We start from the raw sequence: 20,789 nt of genomic DNA, 5'->3' as shown, positions 1-20,789 counted from the left end.
TACTTTGTGTTACAGATTTCAGAAATGGTGTAGCAGTAGAATATGAACTGGACAAATACAAGTTATGATGTATGATTTTTCAGCATTTTTTTTTACAGTGGTGCCTTTTTCTTTAAGAGAAGGTTCTAAGTGTAGCATATTATTTTGTGTTATACATGTCTCTTCTCACCTAAGTCAAGCGGATCGTCGGCTGCGATACATACTGAAGCCTTGAGGGAAGGTTCTCTCATCTCTTGTGGCTTCTCTCATCTCTGGTCTTTCCCTGGCAGAAAAAGTCTAGGACTTTGCTTTCAGCTGTAATGGGGCTAGGAGGCAATTCTACTCAAACGTTTCTCATCACAGTAAAATTTCACAAGGAACTTCTGAAGACGTAGATAAATGATGGAGGAATAATACTGTATCAGGACTTTTTGAATTGCTATTGAGCACACATCTTACAAAACTATTATTGAGGGACTTCCCTGGTGGCACAGTGGTTAAGAATTCGCCTGCGAATGCAGGGGACACGGGTTCGAGCCCTGGTCCAGGAAGATCCCACATGCCGCGGAGCAACTAAGCCCGTGTGCCACAACTACTGAGCCTGTGCTCTAGAGCCCGTGTGCCACAACTACTGAAGCCTGCGCGCCTAGAGCCCATGCTCCGCAATGAGAAGCCGCCGCAATGAAGAGTAGCCCCCGCTTGACGCAACTAGAGAAAGCCTGCGCACAGCAATGAAGACCCAATGCAGCCAAAAATAAAAAAAATTAAAATAAAAACAAAAAACAAAACTATTATTGAAAGTGAATGGTGCTCCTGATGAGAGACGGTGACAGATCATCTCATAATATAGTACCTGCTAGATTTTATCGAATCATTAAGCAAATACAGGGAATCCTCTTTTCCCCTTTAGTCTTAAACAGGCTGACAGAATAAATCAGTGTTGCTTTGATTACATGAATTGAATAAAATCTCAGCAGAGCATATCATTTAAACAAAATAGTTCTGTCTAAAGTGCTTTCGAACCTGGACATGTTCCTAGTTCTTTGGCTGCCACAGTCCTGTGGTCTCACTGATGCACATCTTTTATACATGTTAAATTATGTATGTACAGAAAAATGCATAAAGCACAAATGTCCAGTTAATCACAAAGCTGACATCTGTGTAACAACCACACAGATCAAGGTATAAAATATTGCCAGCTTGCCAGAACTCTCCTTGGCCTCTTCTAAATAGTTTCCCCTTCTTTTCCCTCTCATGAAGTCTACCTTCTATGATAATATTTTCTTTTTGTTTTTATATTTTTACCCCTTAATCATACATCTCTAAACACCACAGTTTAGTTTTAACTGTTTTATTTTTGACCTTATTTAAAAGGAATTATTTTCTTGTGTTGCTTGCTTCAAAATTATGTTTTTGCTATTCATTTTTGTTGCATATAGATGTAGTTTATTTTCATTGCTGTGTAGCATATTATTATATGAAAGAACACATTTTATTCAGTACAGTTTTTAAAAATTTATATTCATATTCATTACAATGTTGATAGGCATTTGGGTTGTTTCCAGTTTTTAGCTATTATGAGTATTACTGCTGTGGACATTCTGATACATGCCTCTTGTTACATATGATCATCCATTTCTTTTGGGTATCTGCCTGGGAGTAGAATTGCTGGGTGTTATTATATGCGAAAAGTCAAACTTATAACTGTTTTTGAGACACACTTCTTTTTCTAGACTTATTTTGGGTGTGTCAGACTTCTGTGAGACAACTCCTTTAAGACCATAGAAGGCCTTTTATTTAGCTGAGGGGGTCTTGTAGGCCCCTTCATTATTCTTTTAGAGACATTAATGAGGGGGTTTTATATCTTGATTTGGTCTACAGTCCCAGACTATACATTTGGAGAATGTTTTGCCAGCTGAGAGACTGGAGATGAGAAGCAGTTGTGTTTTCCAACCCAACAAGTACTGGCCCCTCTTTATTCCTTCTAAATTTTGCTTGTAAACTGATCACTTTTTTCTTTAGCTCATCTCTTTGTTGCCCTGTTACCCTAGTCGTGCACAGCTGGGAACAACCAGCTGCCTTAACATTTGCCTGGAAATCTCAGACAAATCTAAATGTTTATTAAGTAACTTTTTCATCTTCTGAGTATTATAGAGAACACAATTTTGCCACATATTTTGTTACTACATGCACAAATTCCCATTTTTTCAGTGTCCAGTGAAAATTTTCTTACTCTTTTCCAGCTTTTGCTAAGAGTTTGCTCACCATTTTTCAAGCCTTAGGCCACTGTTTGGTTCCAAAACCAATATTACATATTTTATTTTTAAAATTGTGGCAGTACCTCACTTCTGATACCATCAGTTAGCTATTGCTGTAGAACGAACCCCTCCGAAACTCAATGGCTTAAAACAGTAACCATTTATTATTGATCGTGGGTCTGTGTGTGGGCAAGGTAGTTTTCTGGCTGGGCTTGGCTGGTCTCAGCTGGGCTTGCTCGTGTGTCAGCAGTTTGCTGGGGCCACACTAGTTTAGGATGGCTTTAGTCACTGTGGCGACTCAGGTAGCTGGGCTTCGCGTCTTCCATCATTTGGCAAGTTAACCTGGGCTTGTTCACTTGGTTCAGAGGGAGCATGAAACACAAGACACAAGGCTTCTTGAGGCCTAGGTGCCGAACTGGCACACGGTTGTTTTCAACACATTCTATTGGCCAGAGTAAGTCATACGCACAGACCAAATCCAAGGAGTAGGGAAATAGATTCTAATTATGGATGAGAGATGCTACAGAGTCACATTTCAGAGGTAATGTCTATAGTAAAGGGTGGAGAACTGAAGTTATTTTTACAGTCTTCTAAAGTATATGTATGTTTACTTTTGAAGTAGTTGTACAGTTTACACTCACACCAACAGTGTATAAAAGTTGTATTTGTTCTGCATTGTTATCAGAACTTAGTAATGAATCTTTTTAGTTTCAGCTATTTTGGTGAGTGTCCAGTGGTATTTTGTTGTGGTTTCAATATTTATTTTCTTAAATTTCTAATAAGATGGCTTTCCTTTTTTCCCCTTTCATTGGCTATTTGACTATCTACTTTTGTTAAGGAGGAGGGGAGAAGTAGCTCCAAAAGAGAGTTCACTTCTGGGCTGCTCCTGAGCCTCAACTGTAAGTCATTACCTTGTTGTTAGCTATCCAGGGCCTTCAAGCAAATGTTTTTAAGTTTTTGCTTTTAATTTTTTCTTGGTAAATTTTTCTAGTTAATCCTTAGTGGGAGAGTTGGTCTTAGGCTCCCATTCCTGGAGGTAGAATAATTCATTGCTATTTCTTTGTAGTTTTGACTTTCATGAATCTGAGAGATTTGGGGATGCACATCTAAAGATTTAAGGGTTAAGGAACATTATGGAAAAACCTTTGTCAATGAAATATCATTTGCCTTGCAAACAGTGATTTTTTTTTTTCCTGAGGCCTGACTAATCTGTTAGCAAACAATTTTGTTGTGTTTGACATGTAACAGGTGCTAACATCTTTTACAGTCTTGTCACAGGGAATAGAGGGTCTAGGTCACCATGTTCATTAATTAAGTCCAGGAAATTTTATTTCTCCTGTGGCTAATCATTTACGTTTGACATGAATCTGTCATTTGTGCCTCTAGTTTCCCTGCTTCTGCTTTTGTTCTGTGTAGCTTATTTTTCACACAGCAGTCATAATTTTTAGACATAATTCAGATTATGTTATTTATCTGCTCAGTATACTCTAAGGGCTTGTAACTAAAAGTAAGACCCAAAGGCCTTAGCATAGCCTATAAGATCCTACTGGATATAACCCCATGCTGCCTGTTTAATTAACTTTATCTGATAACCTTTTCCCCTCTGTTCCCTCTGCCCTATCCATAGAAGTTGCCTTGTTTTTCCTGGAACACTTCACGGCCTTTGCAGTTCCTATTTCCTCTTCTAGAATGCTTCTTCCCTTGATATCCACATAGATTGGTATTTCCCCTCTGTTAGTTTTCTGTTCAGATATCTTTTCAGAGAGAAGCCTTCCCTGAACACCTTACAAATAATTGTAGCATCTCTCCTGTCACTCTTTATCCCCCTTAACTTACTTTGTTTTTCTTCATATAACTGTCATCTCCTAACATATTATTTATTAATATGTTTATTTACAGTTCCCCTGTCCTAGAAAGTAAACTCCATGAGAGCAGAAACATGCCTAAAACAGTGCCTGGCACACGGTGGACCTTCAATTATTATATTTTTAATGAATGAATAGGTGGCTACTGCAGTATTTTTATTTCACACTTACAGACTGTTCTAAATTGATGAGCTAAATAACTAAGTTGAACAGCAGTAAAACATAGAAACTTATACCAGCAGATAGGACTGAGACCTTTGTTGACATAGTAGAAGAGCAGCTTTGAGCCCTGAGCACATCTGGCCATGGTGATAATGTTAAAGATCTTTCTGCAGGCAGTGGCAGTGTTGACAGGGCATTGTCCTTCTGATTTTATAAACCAATAAACCCCAAATTAGGAATAGATTATAGAGGGAAAATATTTTTTCTGCATCTTAAATCTTTACAAGGATTTAAAAACAATATAATTATTTTAATTAAGCATTTATTGCTTAAGAGAGCTTGTTGTATAAACAAATATTTAATAAAAGATGTCTAATGGGAAATAGAAAATTCAAATTTGGCATTTTAACAAATCCACCATTTTAACTGTTAGTAAATGGATTTGGGAATGGACTCATATAAAAGGTTTAATAAATTTAATATTTAGTGATTTCAACTGTGATTTTAAAGACATTGGGGGATAGTTTTCTAACTCTGTGCCTATACCTTACTTCCTTTGTCCTTGCACCAACAGCAAATCTCAGAAAGAGGTGTGGGATATAAGTTATATTTTTATCAGTTACACAAGTATTTTTTGTGTTCTTTGTTAGACACATCTCTTTGAGTATCTCTGGTTTAAAGTAAGACTGTAATCATTGCTGGGTTAGGGACAAATCTCTATCATAGGGACAACAGCTGCATATTTACTGAATGTTTAGTATGTGCCATTGCTTAAAATATATTATCTAATTTGCTCTTCACAGTAACTCTTTGAAATAGATACCACTTATTATCTCCATTCTATAAAGAAGAAACTGAGCAAGATCATATAGCTAGTAAGTAACTGAGCTGAGATTTGAGCACAGGTCTGTCTGACTCCAATTTAATAAATCATTCAGTGAATAACTCTCCTGATTTAGAGACGAAATTATTTCAGCACTTGATTTTCTATTTAAAATAGAAAAAAAAAGTCAGAAATGAGGATATGACGTGGAAAATATATTGATGCTAAGCAGCTATTTATATCAATTTCACTTGTTGAAGAAAATCAAGAATCAAATTTTGCATTAGAATAACAAAACTTGAAGATTCTGATCAAATTATAGTCCTTATATTTTGGGCAAATACAATTGTATATTTCTGGTAACAAAATGTGTACTCTTTTTTTACTGAAGTATAGTTGATTTACAGTATCATTTTAGTTTCAGGTGTTCAGCATAGTGATTCAGTATTTTTGCAGATTATACTCCATTACAGGTTATTACAAGATAGTGGTTATAATTTCCTGTGCTATACAGTATATCCTTGTTGCTTATCTGTTATATATATTGAAGTTTGTATCAGTTAACCCCAAACCCCTAATTCGTCCCTCCCTACTCCCCTCTCTCCTTTGGTAACCACAAGTTTGTCTTCTGTGTCTGTGAGTCTGTTTCTGTTTTGCATATACATTCATCTGTATTATTTTTAGATTCCAAATATAAGTGATACCATACAGTATTTGTTTTTCTCTGTCTGACTTATTTCACTGAGCATAATATTCTGTAGGTCTCTCCAGTTTTCTGCAAATGGCAGTATTTCATTCTTTTTTATGGCTGAGTAATATTCCTAAAATGTGTATTCTTAATAAAGTATGAACATTTATTCAAAACCTATTGTGTCCCAAGCTCTGTGATAGGTGCTGAGTGGATAAAAGTGGGTATTAAGGTTCCTCTTCTGGACAGACTCACAATGATATGATAGATAAAGACTTGGAAACAATGCAGTTAGTTGGGAAATATGTTAAACACCTAAAATGGTGCCTGACATACTAGAAGCTTATAAATAGTGATGAATTATGGATGTTTATTCACAGTGCAGTGTGAATATACAATGTAGGGTATTGATTTTATGTAGATTCATAGGGAAGTGTCCACAGTGGAGTACATATTTGATTTAGGCCTTAAAAAGTGAGTGAAAAAAGGAGTGGATAGTCTGAGTAAAGGGAAGAGTATACACAATGACTAAATTCAGTAAGATTAAAACCTAAATATATTGCCCACAAAGATACTTCATTTACCTCCCTTGTAGCTTTGAAAAAAAAAAAAAAACAGAAGGCGTTTCATTTACTGTATGAGTAAATTGTTCCAATAATATTGTATTATGACAGGGAGTCACTGACAAAATCAGGAATATTTATTTTTATTTTTTATTTTTTTATCTTTGAGCAATGTAGATACATAACCTAACTGTACCATATAAAGTACAGTAGATCAATCAGGATACTATTTAATCCTTAAAAGAGAGGATTGCCAAATATGTTGGCCTAAAAGAGTTATTTCATAAAACTTTGGACTTGATTGCCAAGTGATCGTTTAGAAGCTTCAGGTGTCTAGTGAGTACGCTCCATTCGTAAGACTTTTAGGACAATTCAGGATGGAATAGTGATGGAGCGGGGACCTAATGTTATGCCTGATACATTAGATGCTCATAAATGGTAATGAGTTTTAGAGGTCAGTTCCAAGTGCCATTGGACAGCAAATAGCAAGTTGTTTTCTGTCTGTCTGCTTCCCATCCTAGACTCTTGAACCCATCCTCTGCCTAGTAAGTAGATGAAATTAGAAATAGAGATATGGAAGAGACTACAGTATTTAGGTTGTATGTGTCTCAGAATTGTTATGACTTTTCCTGTTGGTCACTGTTGGAAGACAAACTGTGAATTTTTTAAAATGTAGATTTATTACGAAATTTTAGCTCAAATTCACACTTATTAATGTTTTACACTTTTTCTGACATTGAGCTAATAAATGCATTGTAATTGACCCTAAAATAGTAACTTAGGATCCTACTATCAGATCCTACATCAGAAACATGAGAAAGACAAGGTCCTTGCTCTTTTTAATTAATATGTGATAGATAAGGCTGGAAAGACAGGAAAGCAACTGAAGACGGATGAGTCTCTCAGGTGTGAGGTAATAGATCTGTATTCTTTAACCACTCTTTTGATTGCATCGATATAAAGATTTTGTTTGAAGGAAAAGCCTAAAGAATGACTGCTATCTGTGGAAATACATAATAATACTGGAAATGTTGATCTGTTGATACCAGAAGCTTCCTTAACTTATTTTTAAGCTTCTGAAGTTGTCTTTGTCCTCAGAGCCTCAGCATATATATAAAACATTGAGAAAGCCCATGGCTTTAGTCAAGGAAATATGCATTCTTTTCACCTTAGTACTAAAATTAGTAGGAGTAAATAGAGAGTTTTAGGTTCTGTATTCTACTTCTCTCTTATGGGAAACAGCGTGCTTCAGTGCATTTGTTCTCATTTGCCACTTGGAGGACCTGTTTTGTGGTGAAAATATCTGTCTTTCTTTGATACTGAGATTGTCTTTCTTTTGATATTGTCTTTCCTTTCTTTTTTTTTAATGTTAATATCCTTTTGTTTTATAAAATAATGCTGATGGTAGATAGTAGGGCTTAAAAAATATATAATTTCTTAGAAAGTAAAATGTTGCCAGCCACATGAGTACCACCAATTGTGTGTGGGTGTGTGCGTGAGTGTTGTTCTGGTTTGTAAAATCTAAAAGTCTGGAAAGTACTGACTTAATGGAAAGATCATAGGCTTTGGATTCAGCAAACCTGGTTTAAATTTTTTCTCTGCTATCGTTATCTTCTTTATCTCTAAAATGGGATGCAAATACTTATCTCTTACGGTTGTTGTGAGGATTCACTGAGATAATGTAAGTGTAAATGTAGTGCCATGAGTATAATAGGAGCTGAATAAATTTAGTTTCTTCTCTTCTTTCTTAAGTGGTTGGGGATAGAGGGAATATCAGGTAAAGTTACCATTTAAATTGAATATAAATCCAAGAGGAAGAAATGAAGAAAGGAAAGGGGCTTGGCAATCCACAGTTTGATGAGCCTCTTAGTAAAGGGATATGACATAGTGCCTTGTACATATTTGAAATTTAATAAATATGTATTGATTTTAAATTATTTGAAAATGTTGGATAAGGGAGTTAATAAAATGTTTGAGTCATAAAACAAAGAAAAATAAATCAAATTTAGAGAAAAATTGAAAGATTAAAAATTTTATTGTTGTAGTAAAGTGAATCAGGCAATGAAAAAAATACTGTGGTGAAGAATCAACCATTTTTACATTCCACATTTTAATAAAGTGTTAAAAGTATTAAAAATTTTTCCAATCTCATTATACTTATAACAATAATTTATAATAATTCAAAAATGTGTTCTTTTTTGTTTTAAAGTGTTTTCACACATTGTGCCGTCGATGTTTCTATGTATGTACTATGCATAGTAATATTTTATTAAGTTTAATAGATGAGAGAAAACTGAAGGTAAGATGGTTAAGTGACTAGCATAGTTAGTCATGGTTAGTAAGTGATAATCAGACCAGCTCTTAAGATAGCTAGTATAATTGTCTTTTATTTTTGTTGCTATTATTATGACAAAGACAACTTTATGAGGACCCAGTGGTTTTAAATATTTTATTTTCCCTTTTGCCTTCTGTGAAACATTTTAATCCTTATTATTATAAATTCAGAATTTAATAAAAAGGAGGATGATTTCCCCAGGGTCACATTAATGACCTTATAACTCTGAAGCAGAATATATCTAATCACTGAACTCCCTTGCTTTTGCTGAATTACAGTGACAACAGTTGATGCCATGGCAGTTGGATAAAATCAGCCTAAGAAAATATTTCTTGGTGTAGATACTTGGAATAGATGATCTAGATACCTTTTCCACGCTTCTGAGCAGCTATGTTTTTTGGGTTGAAATATTTAGAAAACCTTTTCAAATTGCTTTAAACATCTGGAGATTTCTGTGTAAAATAATTTACCTGGACCAAACATATGCAAACCAGCTCTCATTTAGTGACATATATATACATACACACACACACACACACACACACACACACACATATATATGGTGTCAACTGTGTAATATATAAGATATATTTGTATCTTACATACATATAGTGTATATATGTTTAACATTTTAATTGAGCATGCGCTGTAACCTTTGGTAGCTGTTGTCTCTATAATTAGATACCCATATAGGCTGTGATCTAACCCAGTAGCTTTTGATAACTTTCTTTGCTATAAGAAAGAATATATTGGTTGGAGGTGGAGGGTAACCATGCCCCAGCCCAGCTGGATGGATTACGTATATTCATCATTCTCCATAATTGAACTTGGTTAATTTAGAACTAATTTTGTTTTAAAGACTTTAAAGCATGGATAACACAGCAGTTTAATGAGCAGCAAAAATGTGCACGTTGATGTCTGAAAGGACAGTTGATAATATCTCTTGTCAAATCTGTGAGACTAAGTTAAGAAGCATAAGTCTTTTGGAAGAGATACTGGTACATGTCCCAATCAGTGTTTAATTATCACAGAGAGGACACCTTATAGGATCTAATTTGGAGCAGTAATTTTGGAACTATTTTAGATGCAGGACCTTTTATCCCGGTAGTCATTCAGCTTCCCCCCACCCCTTCCTCCCTCGCTCTCTCTCTCTGTCTGTCTCTTTCTCTCTCTCTCTCTCTGTGTGTGTGTGTGTGTGTGTGTGTGTGTGTGTGTGTGTGTGTGTGTGTGTGTGTGTAAATATTTGACAAAAATTGAGCAACTCTTGTTGGAGTGAGGGAGCCAGGCATAGTTAGTAATTTGGCCTGCTCGTACTCCCCCCCCTTAATTCCTAGAAATCTCTCTACCACCCTTAGGACACCTTACCACTTCTTTAGAGGTTCAAATAAGAAAAGGGGAATCTTTTGACTTAAAGAATAAGCTAAAGGGAAATAATAATTTATCTTAATGAGAAATTTTTAAATAATACAGCAGTTAACTAGATATATACAAATGCTTTTAATGTCAAAAGATAAAACATATCTGTTAGTACCTCTTATCTAGATCTGCTTAAATCTTTTAAAAGTATCTTCCTAAGCAGCGTCATAGCACAGGGGGATCAGCTCGGTGGTTTGTGACCACCTAGAGGGGTGGGATAGGGAGGGTGGGAGGGAGGGAGACGCAAGAGGGAAGAGACATGGGGATATATATATATGTATAACTGATTCACTTTGTTATAAAGTAGAAACTAACACACCATTGTAAAGAAGTTATACTCCAATAAAGATGTTAAAAAAAAAAAGAAGTATCTTCCTAAAGTTTATTTTTTAAATGTTGGCTTTTTTTTTCTTGAAAGCATCTTGTAATTAAAAAAAAAAAAATCCTCAAATCAGTGTGAGAAGTTCTTGATTATTTTGTGAATAATTTATAGTTTATGGTTGGATTTATTTTGTGGCATTACATTCTTGAATTAGTCAGATTACTTTCACCAAATAGTGCTATTTTACTTTTTAAAACCATTTTTTGGTATAGAACACTTTTTATGTTTTCTAAAATACATTAAATGATATATTTATTTTAATTTAAAAACTAAATGATGTGCAAAAAATACCCCACCCAATTTCCATTTGAATGAAATTTATGTGTAAGTTTCTGGTTATGTCTTGTATGTGAGTAAATAAGCCTAGTCTCTTCCCCTTCCCCCACTGAAGTTATGGGTTTATAGCTACACGGGGTGATTGAGATTACTTTGTGTAACTGTTCCTCCTCACCAATAGAAACAAACTCTGGATTAGTCTGTATTTCAAATTACTGGTTAACTTTTGCTCTACCTCCAAGTAAGTGTGGGTTGTAGATAATTGTTTGTTCAAAGCTTTGGATAGATCTTTGATGAAATTTCATCAATTTAGAATAAGTCCTAATGAGCATGCACACATTGTCAAATCTTCATGCCATAACTGCTAATGAAATAAAAATGTTAAGCTAAAATAGTACCCATATAGCTTTTTAAACTTTAATTATAAAAGCTAACTGTCATGGTTTACAAATGACCACAGATATCTTTATTTCAAGGAAATTTTGGGATACTTCATTTATTTACACATAATATATGAAGTAAAAAAAAGAAAAAAAAAAAAGAGTGTGGTTCTGGGCTTTACCACTTACTAAGACTCAGTTTTATAATTTTGGAGAGAGGAAAGTGTATATATTTCTTAGAAGGGGTTGTGTTGTACAGATCAAATATGATATTTGACATACAGCCACTTAATAAGCTATAATGTGCTCTTGGTAAAATAGAGTGAACAGGAGTTATAGTCTGAACCCTGGAATCTATTTCAAGTCCTTGGAGGCTAGAGTAAAGCACCCCCTAAAGACTTGGAAATGAAGAAAATGCTTCATACAAGATAAGTCCCTCTGAGACTTATGTTGTATGTACACAAAATGAATCATGGCTAACATATGAAAAGTCACTGATAAAGTCAATATTTATCTTAGTCTGTAGTTATAGCTTTTTCAATTTATCAACATATCTAAAGAAGTATGTGCTCCTCTGAAGCTGCTCAAATGGCCTTGTGCTGTTGAATCCCAAAGAGATCCCTGAGACAAGGACCAGAATTGGCAGTGCATGAAGAAAGGAAATTTAACTCAGAAAAGTCTGAATAATCTGGTTCCATTGTTGAGGGAGTGCCTGTGGTGAGAAGGATATTTCAGGCCATTAAAATATCCTGTTCATCAGACTCCCCTGGTTTTGTTTCTTGGCTCCAGGCACAGTTCTGACAAGGAATACAGTTGACCATATCATATTTTTGGTAAGTGTACTTATTATAAATTAATAATTAGCTGTTCTTATAGGTCTGATGTACATAGTGTATTAGTTTGCTTGGGCTACCATAACAAAATACCCCAGACTGGGTGGCTTAAACAACAGACATTTATCTCTAGCAGTTCTGGAAGCTGGGAAGTTCAACATCAAGGTGCCAGTAAATTTAGTTTCTGGTAAGGGCGCTCTTCCTGGCTTGTAGACGTCTACTTTCTCACTAGGTCCTTAGATGGGCTTTTCTCAGTGTGTATGCTCAGAGAGAGCAGGTTAGCTCTCTGGTGTCTCTTCTTATAAGGACACTAATTCTTTCAGATTAGGGCCCCACTTAACCTTAATTACTTCTGTAGGGGCCCCATCCAAATACAGCCGCACTGGGGTAGGGCTTCAGTATGTGAATTTTGGGGGGCATAAACATTTAGTCCATAACACTTGGTTACCATGTATCTGTCTCAGAGAGGTGACCCCCACCTTGTACCTTTTTTTTTTTTTTTTTAATCAAATTAGGATTTGGGGACTTGTACTGCTAAGAGCGGCAAACTTTGGTGGGAAACTCGCTAAGCATATCATTTTTTGCTTTTTGGGAGCTATTCTGTGTCCCTTGTGTCATACTTAGACATTGTATGGTTGGCTGAAAAAGCCAGCACATTAAGAGATTTCTGTGTTTCAGGCTTGGCTCTGGTACATCTAGCTCCATGGACCTGAGTCTGTTTCTCTGTAAAATGGCAGTAATAATTGCTCCCCAGGGTTGTTATTGGTCATGATTCTTTAAGAGGAAAATATGTTAAAAACTATAATAGGATACAAAGATGAGGGTTTTTTTAATAAAGATGTGCAGTTCTGTTAGGATACAAAGATGAGATTTTTTTAATAAAGATGTGCAGTTCTATTTTATTATTATTTGCAAACTTAAGAACTTGAACTCAGACCTCCTAATTCCAAGATTAGGACTCTATAAGTGGCCAAACATGCCCATTTTCCCAGAAATAATTGTAATTCTCTATGACCAAGTCCTCTGGGGAAAGTCCCATAAAGTTTTATTTGCACCATCTCGTGCAAATAAACCAAAATGCTGTGCTTTGTTTTGTGAATTTTATCTAAATTCAGCTGCTAGTGGTTGGTGCCCGAAATAAAAGATTTTTCTTAGTGATATATCTAGAGCTTACAGAAGAATAATCCAAAACTGGAAAAATACATCTCTTAGCCCAGCCACTTTATATGTTACATATTGAGAAGTCTGTAAAATGTTAAGGAAATATCCTGTATTGGCTTACCAGCTGGCACTTTTATAGAGAGAAATCTGATTTAAGTTGATATCTAAGGCTGGATGGAGGTGGGGAGGAAAGTAGAGAAAAGGTTTTGATTATTACAGGAGGAGGAAGGAGATTATTTACACTACCTCAGTGATAGCAAGGGGGTAAGAGGTAGAGAGGTAGGGAGAGGGAGAGTAAGAGAGATTATATGAAGAAAAATTCTATTCTGATGATAATTATATTTTGTAGGAATATTGATACTGCCTCTTTTCCCTCTAAATTTGCTACCTTGAATTATAAGGGCTTTTTAGCTTTTTGATTCTACTAAACCATAGGACTTCCCTCAAACTTGAAGCATTTGCTCAGACTGGACTAATTGCTTTATGGTTATCTATCCTAGGTAGGAAATATTTAAGTGCTTTTTCTTCAGTCCTACAGAGTTTTAGGCTGATACCTTAGAAAGCAGAGCTGAGTTCCCATGTGGAGAAAAGCTTTACTTATAGTGTTCTGTGTTGTGAAGCCATGTCTCTGGGGTGTCTTCTTCTGTAGCCGCAGCCCTGGACCAGGCCAGGAGCCATGGAGAAGAGGTGCACAGGGACTTGTGCTCCTGAGTCCTGGCTGTGCCTATATGTAGGTTAACATTAAAAATATTAATTTACGTCACTCATTTGAAATAGAGAGTCTTTGGAGCTTGAACTCTCTGTGCTTTTTAACTTTTTGAAAAATTGTTTAATGATATTTCAGTGTTATTATTGTAAAGCCTCGAGTAATAGAGTAATACATCCTAGTTTGAATTAGGATGAGAGAATGCCTTTAATAATTTTATGTAATATGGTCAAATCTTCGTCTTTTGCTCTTGTAAAGCTTATAATACTTAAACTATCTAAAATTATGACACTATTGTATTCTTCATTGAGGTTCATAATAGTGTAAATGAAATACATTTGCATTCATGTTTTCTTTTAATATATAATGAAAATATTTAGATAATAAGTTAAGGTCAAGACAAAGTCATATAATTTTAATTCATCTAACAGCTGTCTCTTGTCCCCATTTATTCCCTTTTTAAGGTAGCTTACAAATGAAAAAAGCTTTGGTATTAAACTCTGTTTCTTAGAAATCAGGAAATTCCTAGGTTATACTTCCTATAGAATCATATTTCAACATTATTTCTTTGACTATAGTAATTTTCAATTTTCCTGTTATACGTTCCTTTTAAATGCTAAGTAAGCCAAGTTAAGCAAGTTAATATTAGAGTGGAGTATAAACTTTGGAGTTTCCTGACTTTTAGCATTTAAACTTTTTAACTTTGCTTTGGTGGGCTGGATCATGCAATTTAATTTATATAGTTAGTATAGGTATATTCATATTCAAAGAGTAGTGGTTATTTTCTGCCATCACACTGTGAGTAGCTTAAAAAATAACTAATTTGCATCCTAGATAGTGAAGTACTTGGTGTTTGCCCTTCACTTTTGGTAGCTTTTAATTTTCACCTTTCTAGTTATGATCAGAGATCTTTCCAAAAGTTCTAGTACGTTCTTTGTTTTCGGTAGAGGAGTTATAGTTTCATAAATCATCCACCTTCTGTAGATAAATTTGTACAAATGCAAATACAGTTGTATGTGCTAACTGAGGAAGCCAAAGTATTAGGTATTAATTTCCTTGTGAATACATTTTAACTGTTTCTCTTCCCTCCCCTGCAATGAGTACAATCAGAATACTAGTAATAAGAATTCGTTCATTCATTCTGTCATTCAACAGACATCTATGGAAAGTATACTATGTGCCAGGCACTTTCTAGCTATTGGGGATAGAGTAGTAATCAAAGCAAAGTCCCTGTCCTCTTAGATGTTTTTTTCTGGTAGGTGGAGAAAGAACATAAACAGATTGAACAAGTGTATATTCTATCAGGTAGTGATAAATGCTATGAAGAAAAACTAAGTGGAGTATGGAGACAGAGTAATAATGGGGTACTATTTTAGGTAGGGAAGGCGTTTCTCTCAATAAGGCAATATCTAACTGGAGACCTGAAAGAGGTGTGCACATCTTGAGGAAGAACAATCTAGTAAGCAGGAACAAGTGTCAAGGCCCTGAGATGGAAGTGTGCTTGTAGTAGTCCCAGAATATCAAGGAAACTGCTGTGGTGGGGTAAGAGTGTGTTTGGGAAGAGTGTTTCAGATGATACGGTGAGAGTAGTAAGACGGGTGGAGGATGTGAAATCCTGTAGTGCCTTATAGGCCTTGGTAAAACCTTGAATTTTACTGAGTGGAGAATTTTGAACAGAAGAGACAGATGATCTGAATTACAGTCTACAAAGATAACTATGGCTACTGTACAGAGAAGAAGTTGTAGAAAAGCAGTGGTAGAAGCAGAATAACCAATTAGTAGATTTTAATAATAATTCAATCAAGAGATCAAAGTGGTTTAGACCAAAATGACAGTGGTACAGGTGGTGAAAGGGGGAGTCGGGGACTTTGAAGATAAAGATGGTAGGATTTGTTGGTTAGATAGAAAGTGTGAGAGATAATGAGTCATTAAGGATGAGTCCAGAGTTTGCCTGGATAATTTATGTCTCTCTCACTTGTCTGTATTTGCAGGAACCCTTTCCCAACCATTCTGCTTACCCTCAAAAGAGTAGCCACTCTGACTCAGTGTTTATCAAAACTAGCAATCTTCCTTTAATTCTGTTGACGTGCCCTTTTTTAACTTCTCTATAAAGAAGTGGTCAAAATCTAAATGTTTACTAAAAGTTTGAAATTGATTTAAACCATTTAAAATAGTAGATTAACTTTTTTTTTTTAATACTTGTATTTTATGGCAGATAAGATAAAATACAGCCTGCCGATGCAGATATGGAGGACTAGTTCGCTGGGGAGCAAGTCTGTTTTGCTCTTTTCAGTCTCTCATAACTATTTCCTTCCCTTCCCTCAGGCCTCTTAAATGTCATCATTCAAAGAGGAATATCTTACCACCCCATACAAAACACCTGCTCATTACTTTCTGTCTCCTTAACTTGTTTATTTGTCTTCCTTGAATTTATCATTATCTGATATATACTTGTTTCTTATTTTTGTGTCTATCACCCCACTGAAATATAAACTCCATTAAGGCAGTGGCATTTTTTTTTCACTGCAGTAGTCACAGGGGCTAGAACAGTACTCAGCATGTAGTAGTTACTCAGTAAATAACTACACATGAATTGAATGAATGAATGGTTTTAAGTAGATGTCTTTATATGAAAACATAGCACAGTACATGGCACAGAATTAGGGGTTTATTAAATGGCAGCATGAAAAGAAAAATGAACATCCTTGTGGATTGCTTGTGGGAATGTAAAACAGTGCAGCCGGTGTGGAAAACCACATTGTGAGTTCTCAAAAAATTAAACATATTACCATATGATCCAGCAGTTACACTTCTATGTATGTGCCCAGAAGAAGTGAAAGCAGGGACTCAGGTATCTGTACACCCATGTTCATAGTGGCATTATTCACAATAGCCAAAAGGTGGAGGCTACCCAAGTGTTTGTCGACAGATGAATGGATAAAAATATAGTATATACATACCATGGGATATTATTCAGCGTTAAAAAGAAATGAAGTTCTGACACATGCTACAACATGGATGAACCTCGAAGACATGTCCTAATAAGTAAAATAAGCCAGTTACAAAAGGACAAATACTGTATGATTCCACTTATATGAGGTACCTAGTGTAGTCAAATTCATAGAGACAGAAAGTAGATAGAATGGTGGTTGCCAGGGTTAGGGGAGGAGGGAAATGAGGAATTAGTGTTTAACGGGTACAGAGTTTCAGTTGGGGAAGATGAAAAAGTTCTGGAGACAGATGGTGGTGATGATTGCACAATAATGTGAATGTATTTAATGCCACAGAACTGTACACCTAAAAATGGTTAGAATGGTAAATTTTTTATTATGTATATTTTACTACAATTTTTAAAAAAACAACAGCAGAAAGAAAAATGAACTTGAAAGCAGGCTGTTCTGCGTTTGAATCTTACCTTGACCTCGTTGGCTTTCTGGGCTTTTTCATGGCTCTACTCTGGGCTTTAACAAATAGAACCTAAAGTATTTAACGTAATATTCATTGAATTGGCAACATGCCACTGTTATTCTGAGGGCTTTAATTTTATATTTCCTCATTTCTAGCTACTCGGACTCAATTTTATTTATGGTTATTTTTCAGTATTTTTTAAACTTCATTATATATCTCAAATTCTTATTCTAAAGTCTTAAATTCTTTATTTTCTGATGTTTAGGTCCTGTGTTGTACTCTTAATAGATGGTTTACTTTCATTTCCTCCTTTTATTATTTGTAAAAAATATTTCCTGGTTATTAGTTCTCACGTTATTCATTCTTGAGTAATAGGTTATTTATTTTTGACCACTGTTGTCTTTATTTCTCTGGGTTGAATCAGGAGACAGAAACCACAAAGTAATTCAAACAGGGGAAGTTTAATATAAAGAATTATTAAGCTATGATAGGTGAGAAATTCAGAGGTCTCCAAATATCATTTTCTTCTCCTTTGCATATTTTGTCCCTTCTGCTGTCCCTTACTCCCCTTGCCATCTGGAAAGTATCTACTCATCCTTTAAGACTTAAATGCCATCTATTCTTTCCTTATTTGCCCAAGGCTTCCTTAGTGCTAAGTGACCATTTTGCTTTAAACATGCATCTGTTTGTTTATGTATGTCTCATCTCACAATGGAACTGAGTTTTTTCTTATGTCTTAGTGCATTTGGGCTCCTATAACAAAATACTGCAGACCGGGTGGCTTATAAACACAGAAATGTATTGCTCGCAGTTCTGGAGAGTAGAGGTCCAAGATCAGAGTGCCAGCATGGTTGGGTGAGGGCCCTCTTCTGAGTATCAGAGTATCATCACACGGCAAAAGCTGCTAGGGATCTCTCTGGAGCCTCTTTTTGTAAGGCATTAATCCCAGTCATGAGGGTTCTGTCCTAATGACTTAAGCACCTCCCATCTACTAATGCTATCACTTTTGGGGGTTAAGATTTCAGCATATAAATTGGAGGGGGCACAAACATTCAAGCCATAGCACCCTATCCATCTTTTAACCCTTGGTATTTAATGTACCACACAGCACATAGTAAGTGTTAGATGTTTGTTAGATGAATAAATAAACTGTATCCATGCATTCTTGGCTTTAAATAGTTTTTTATTCAAATAACATAATCACCTACCATAACTTAAAAAAATTAGAATTCAGAAGGATACATGCTATAATTGAGAATTATTTGGGTTCTGTGTGTTTATACCTGAAAAAAAAAAAACCTTAATTTCTATAGCTCTTCGATTTCCCTAATGCTTAAAAGTATATTGCTATGTGATAGGTAGAGCAAATTAGAGATGAAGAAAATGAGGTGAAAAGGAGCTAACTGCTGAAATGAATGATGGAGTTGAACTTAGGAACCACCTCTTTTTGGATTATCTTCCTTTAATCTTTCTAGTATTAAAAATCAAGTAGATATTTATTTATTGAGCTCTTCACTATGTGATGTTGTATTAGATCTGTGACTCTAGGTTCTCTTCCACATCTAAGATTCTGTTATTACTTAGTAAGTTTGAAACCCTAAAGAAACCTTACTTAAATATTTTGCTAAAGTAGGTGGTTATGTCAAATATTTGAAATAATTATAAATTACTGTAAAATTATCACATATTAAATAAAATATAATAAAGTATAATATACAGCAAACTCTATGCTGCACTACCCAAAGATATCCTAAAATGTATGTTTTTATGTTTGCATATGCATGTTTACTCACACCAATGTGTGCATATTTAGAATTCCTTAAATTGGCACATAAATTTATAATTTTTTAAATTGGCACGTAAATATAATATGGGTGACGGTACCCCTTTTTTGAGTTCCTGTCTCTGAAAAAATTGTACCATTCTAATTCCTAAGAAGTGCTTAAACTTATAGTACCAGGAAATACAGCCTCTTTGGTAAAGTTTGTTTTCTAGCCAATATAAGACCTTTTGTAGTTGGTTCTGCTTTTTCTAGTAACCTTAAGGAAGATTGGTTCGATAATAAGACTTTAACACAAAGTTTGCCCTGACTTATTCTCAGGAGGGGTCAGGTACAGTTGATGAAATCAGCCATTAGAATGTATTCACAGAAACATCTTGATTCCTAAGAGTTTGAAAACGTAATATTGTATGTCTTAATCATTCAGTTGCATTAGATACATGATAATTCTGTAATGCACCTGGACGAGAGACTTACGGGTTTCAGGTACTCTGTTAAAGGGATACAAATAAAGCATGTTTTTTTTTTAACATCTTTATTGGAGTATAATTGCTTTACATTGTTGTGCTAGTTTCTGCTGTATAACACAATGAATCAGCTATACATATACATATATCCCCATATCCCCTCCCTCTGCGTCTCCCTCCCACCCTCCCTATCCCACCCCTCCCTATCCCACCCCTCTAGGTGGTCACAAAGCACCAAGCTGATCTCCCTGTGCTATGCTGCTACTTACCACTAGCTATCTGTTTTACGTTTGGTAGTGTATAGATGTCATTGCCACTCTCTCACTTCTTCCCAGTTTACCCTTTCCCCTCCCCATGTCCTCAAGTCCATTCTCTACGTCTGCATCTTTATTCCTGTCCTGCCCCTAGGTTCTTCAGAACCATTTCTTTTTTTTAGATTCCATATATATGTGTTCGCATACAGTATTTGTTTTTCTCTTTCTGACTTACTTCACTCTGTATGACAGACTCTAGGTCCATCCACCTCACTACAAATAACTCAATTTCGTTTCTTTTTATGGCTGAGTAATATTCCATTGTATATATGTGCTACATCTTCCTTATCCATTCATCTGTCGATGGACACTTAGGTTGCTTCCATGTCCTGGCTATTGTAAATACTGCTACAGTGAACATTGTGGTACATGACTCTTTTTGAATTATGGTTTTCTCAGGGTATATGCCCAGTAGTGGGATTGCTGGGTCATATGGTAGTTCTATTTTTAGTTTTTTAAGGAACCTCCATACTGTTCTCCATAGTGGCTGTATCAATTTACATTCCCACCAGCAGTATGGTACTGGCACATACCAGTATGTGCAAGAGGGTTCCCTTTTCTCCACACCCTCTCCAGCATTTATTGTTTGTAGATTTTTGATGATGGCCATTCTGACTGGTGTGAGGTGATACCTCATTGTAGTTTTGATTTGCATTTCTCTAATGATTAGTGATGTTGAGCATCCTTTCATGTGTGTGTTGGCAATCTGTATATCTTCTTTGGAGAAATGTCTGTTTAGGTCTTCTGCCCATTTTTGTATTGGGTTGTTTGTTTTTGTGATATTGAGCTGCATGAGCTGCTTGTATATTTTGGAGATTAATCCTTTGTCTGTTGCTTCATTTGCAAATATTTTCTCCCATTCTGAGGGTTGTCTTTTCGTCTTGTTTATGGTTTCCTTTGCTGTGCAAAAGCTTTTAAGTTTCATTAGATCCCATTTGTTTCTTTTTGTTTTTATTTCCATTTCTCTAGAAGGCAGGTCAAAAAGGATCATGC

The 20,789-nt window shown here is 35.4% G+C and overlaps 1 protein-coding gene across 9 annotated transcripts in view; it reads left to right on the top strand.

The window, feature by feature from the left end:
- The window catches only part of COMMD10 (COMM domain containing 10), a 264,005-nt gene that overhangs the window by 49,050 nt on the left and 194,166 nt on the right, over positions 1-20,789 (top strand). The window contains exon 6 of one of the 9 annotated variants that reach the window (XM_082455809.1): positions 16-19,502. The exons of the other annotated variants lie outside the window; for them this stretch is intronic. Within the exon in view, the coding sequence (XP_082311935.1) occupies positions 16-33 (18 nt within the window). The 3' untranslated portion in view covers positions 34-19,502. Of the gene's footprint in view, positions 1-15; positions 19,503-20,789 lie in introns of those variants that run through there. 9 annotated transcript variants of the gene reach the window in all.

Source organism: Balaenoptera physalus, assembly GCF_965194825.1.
Source record: "Balaenoptera physalus genome assembly, chromosome: 3".
Lineage (NCBI taxonomy): Eukaryota > Metazoa > Chordata > Mammalia > Artiodactyla > Balaenopteridae > Balaenoptera > Balaenoptera physalus.
Note: the sequence above shows the minus strand (reverse complement) of the source record. Positions and strands in the feature narration are given on the sequence as shown.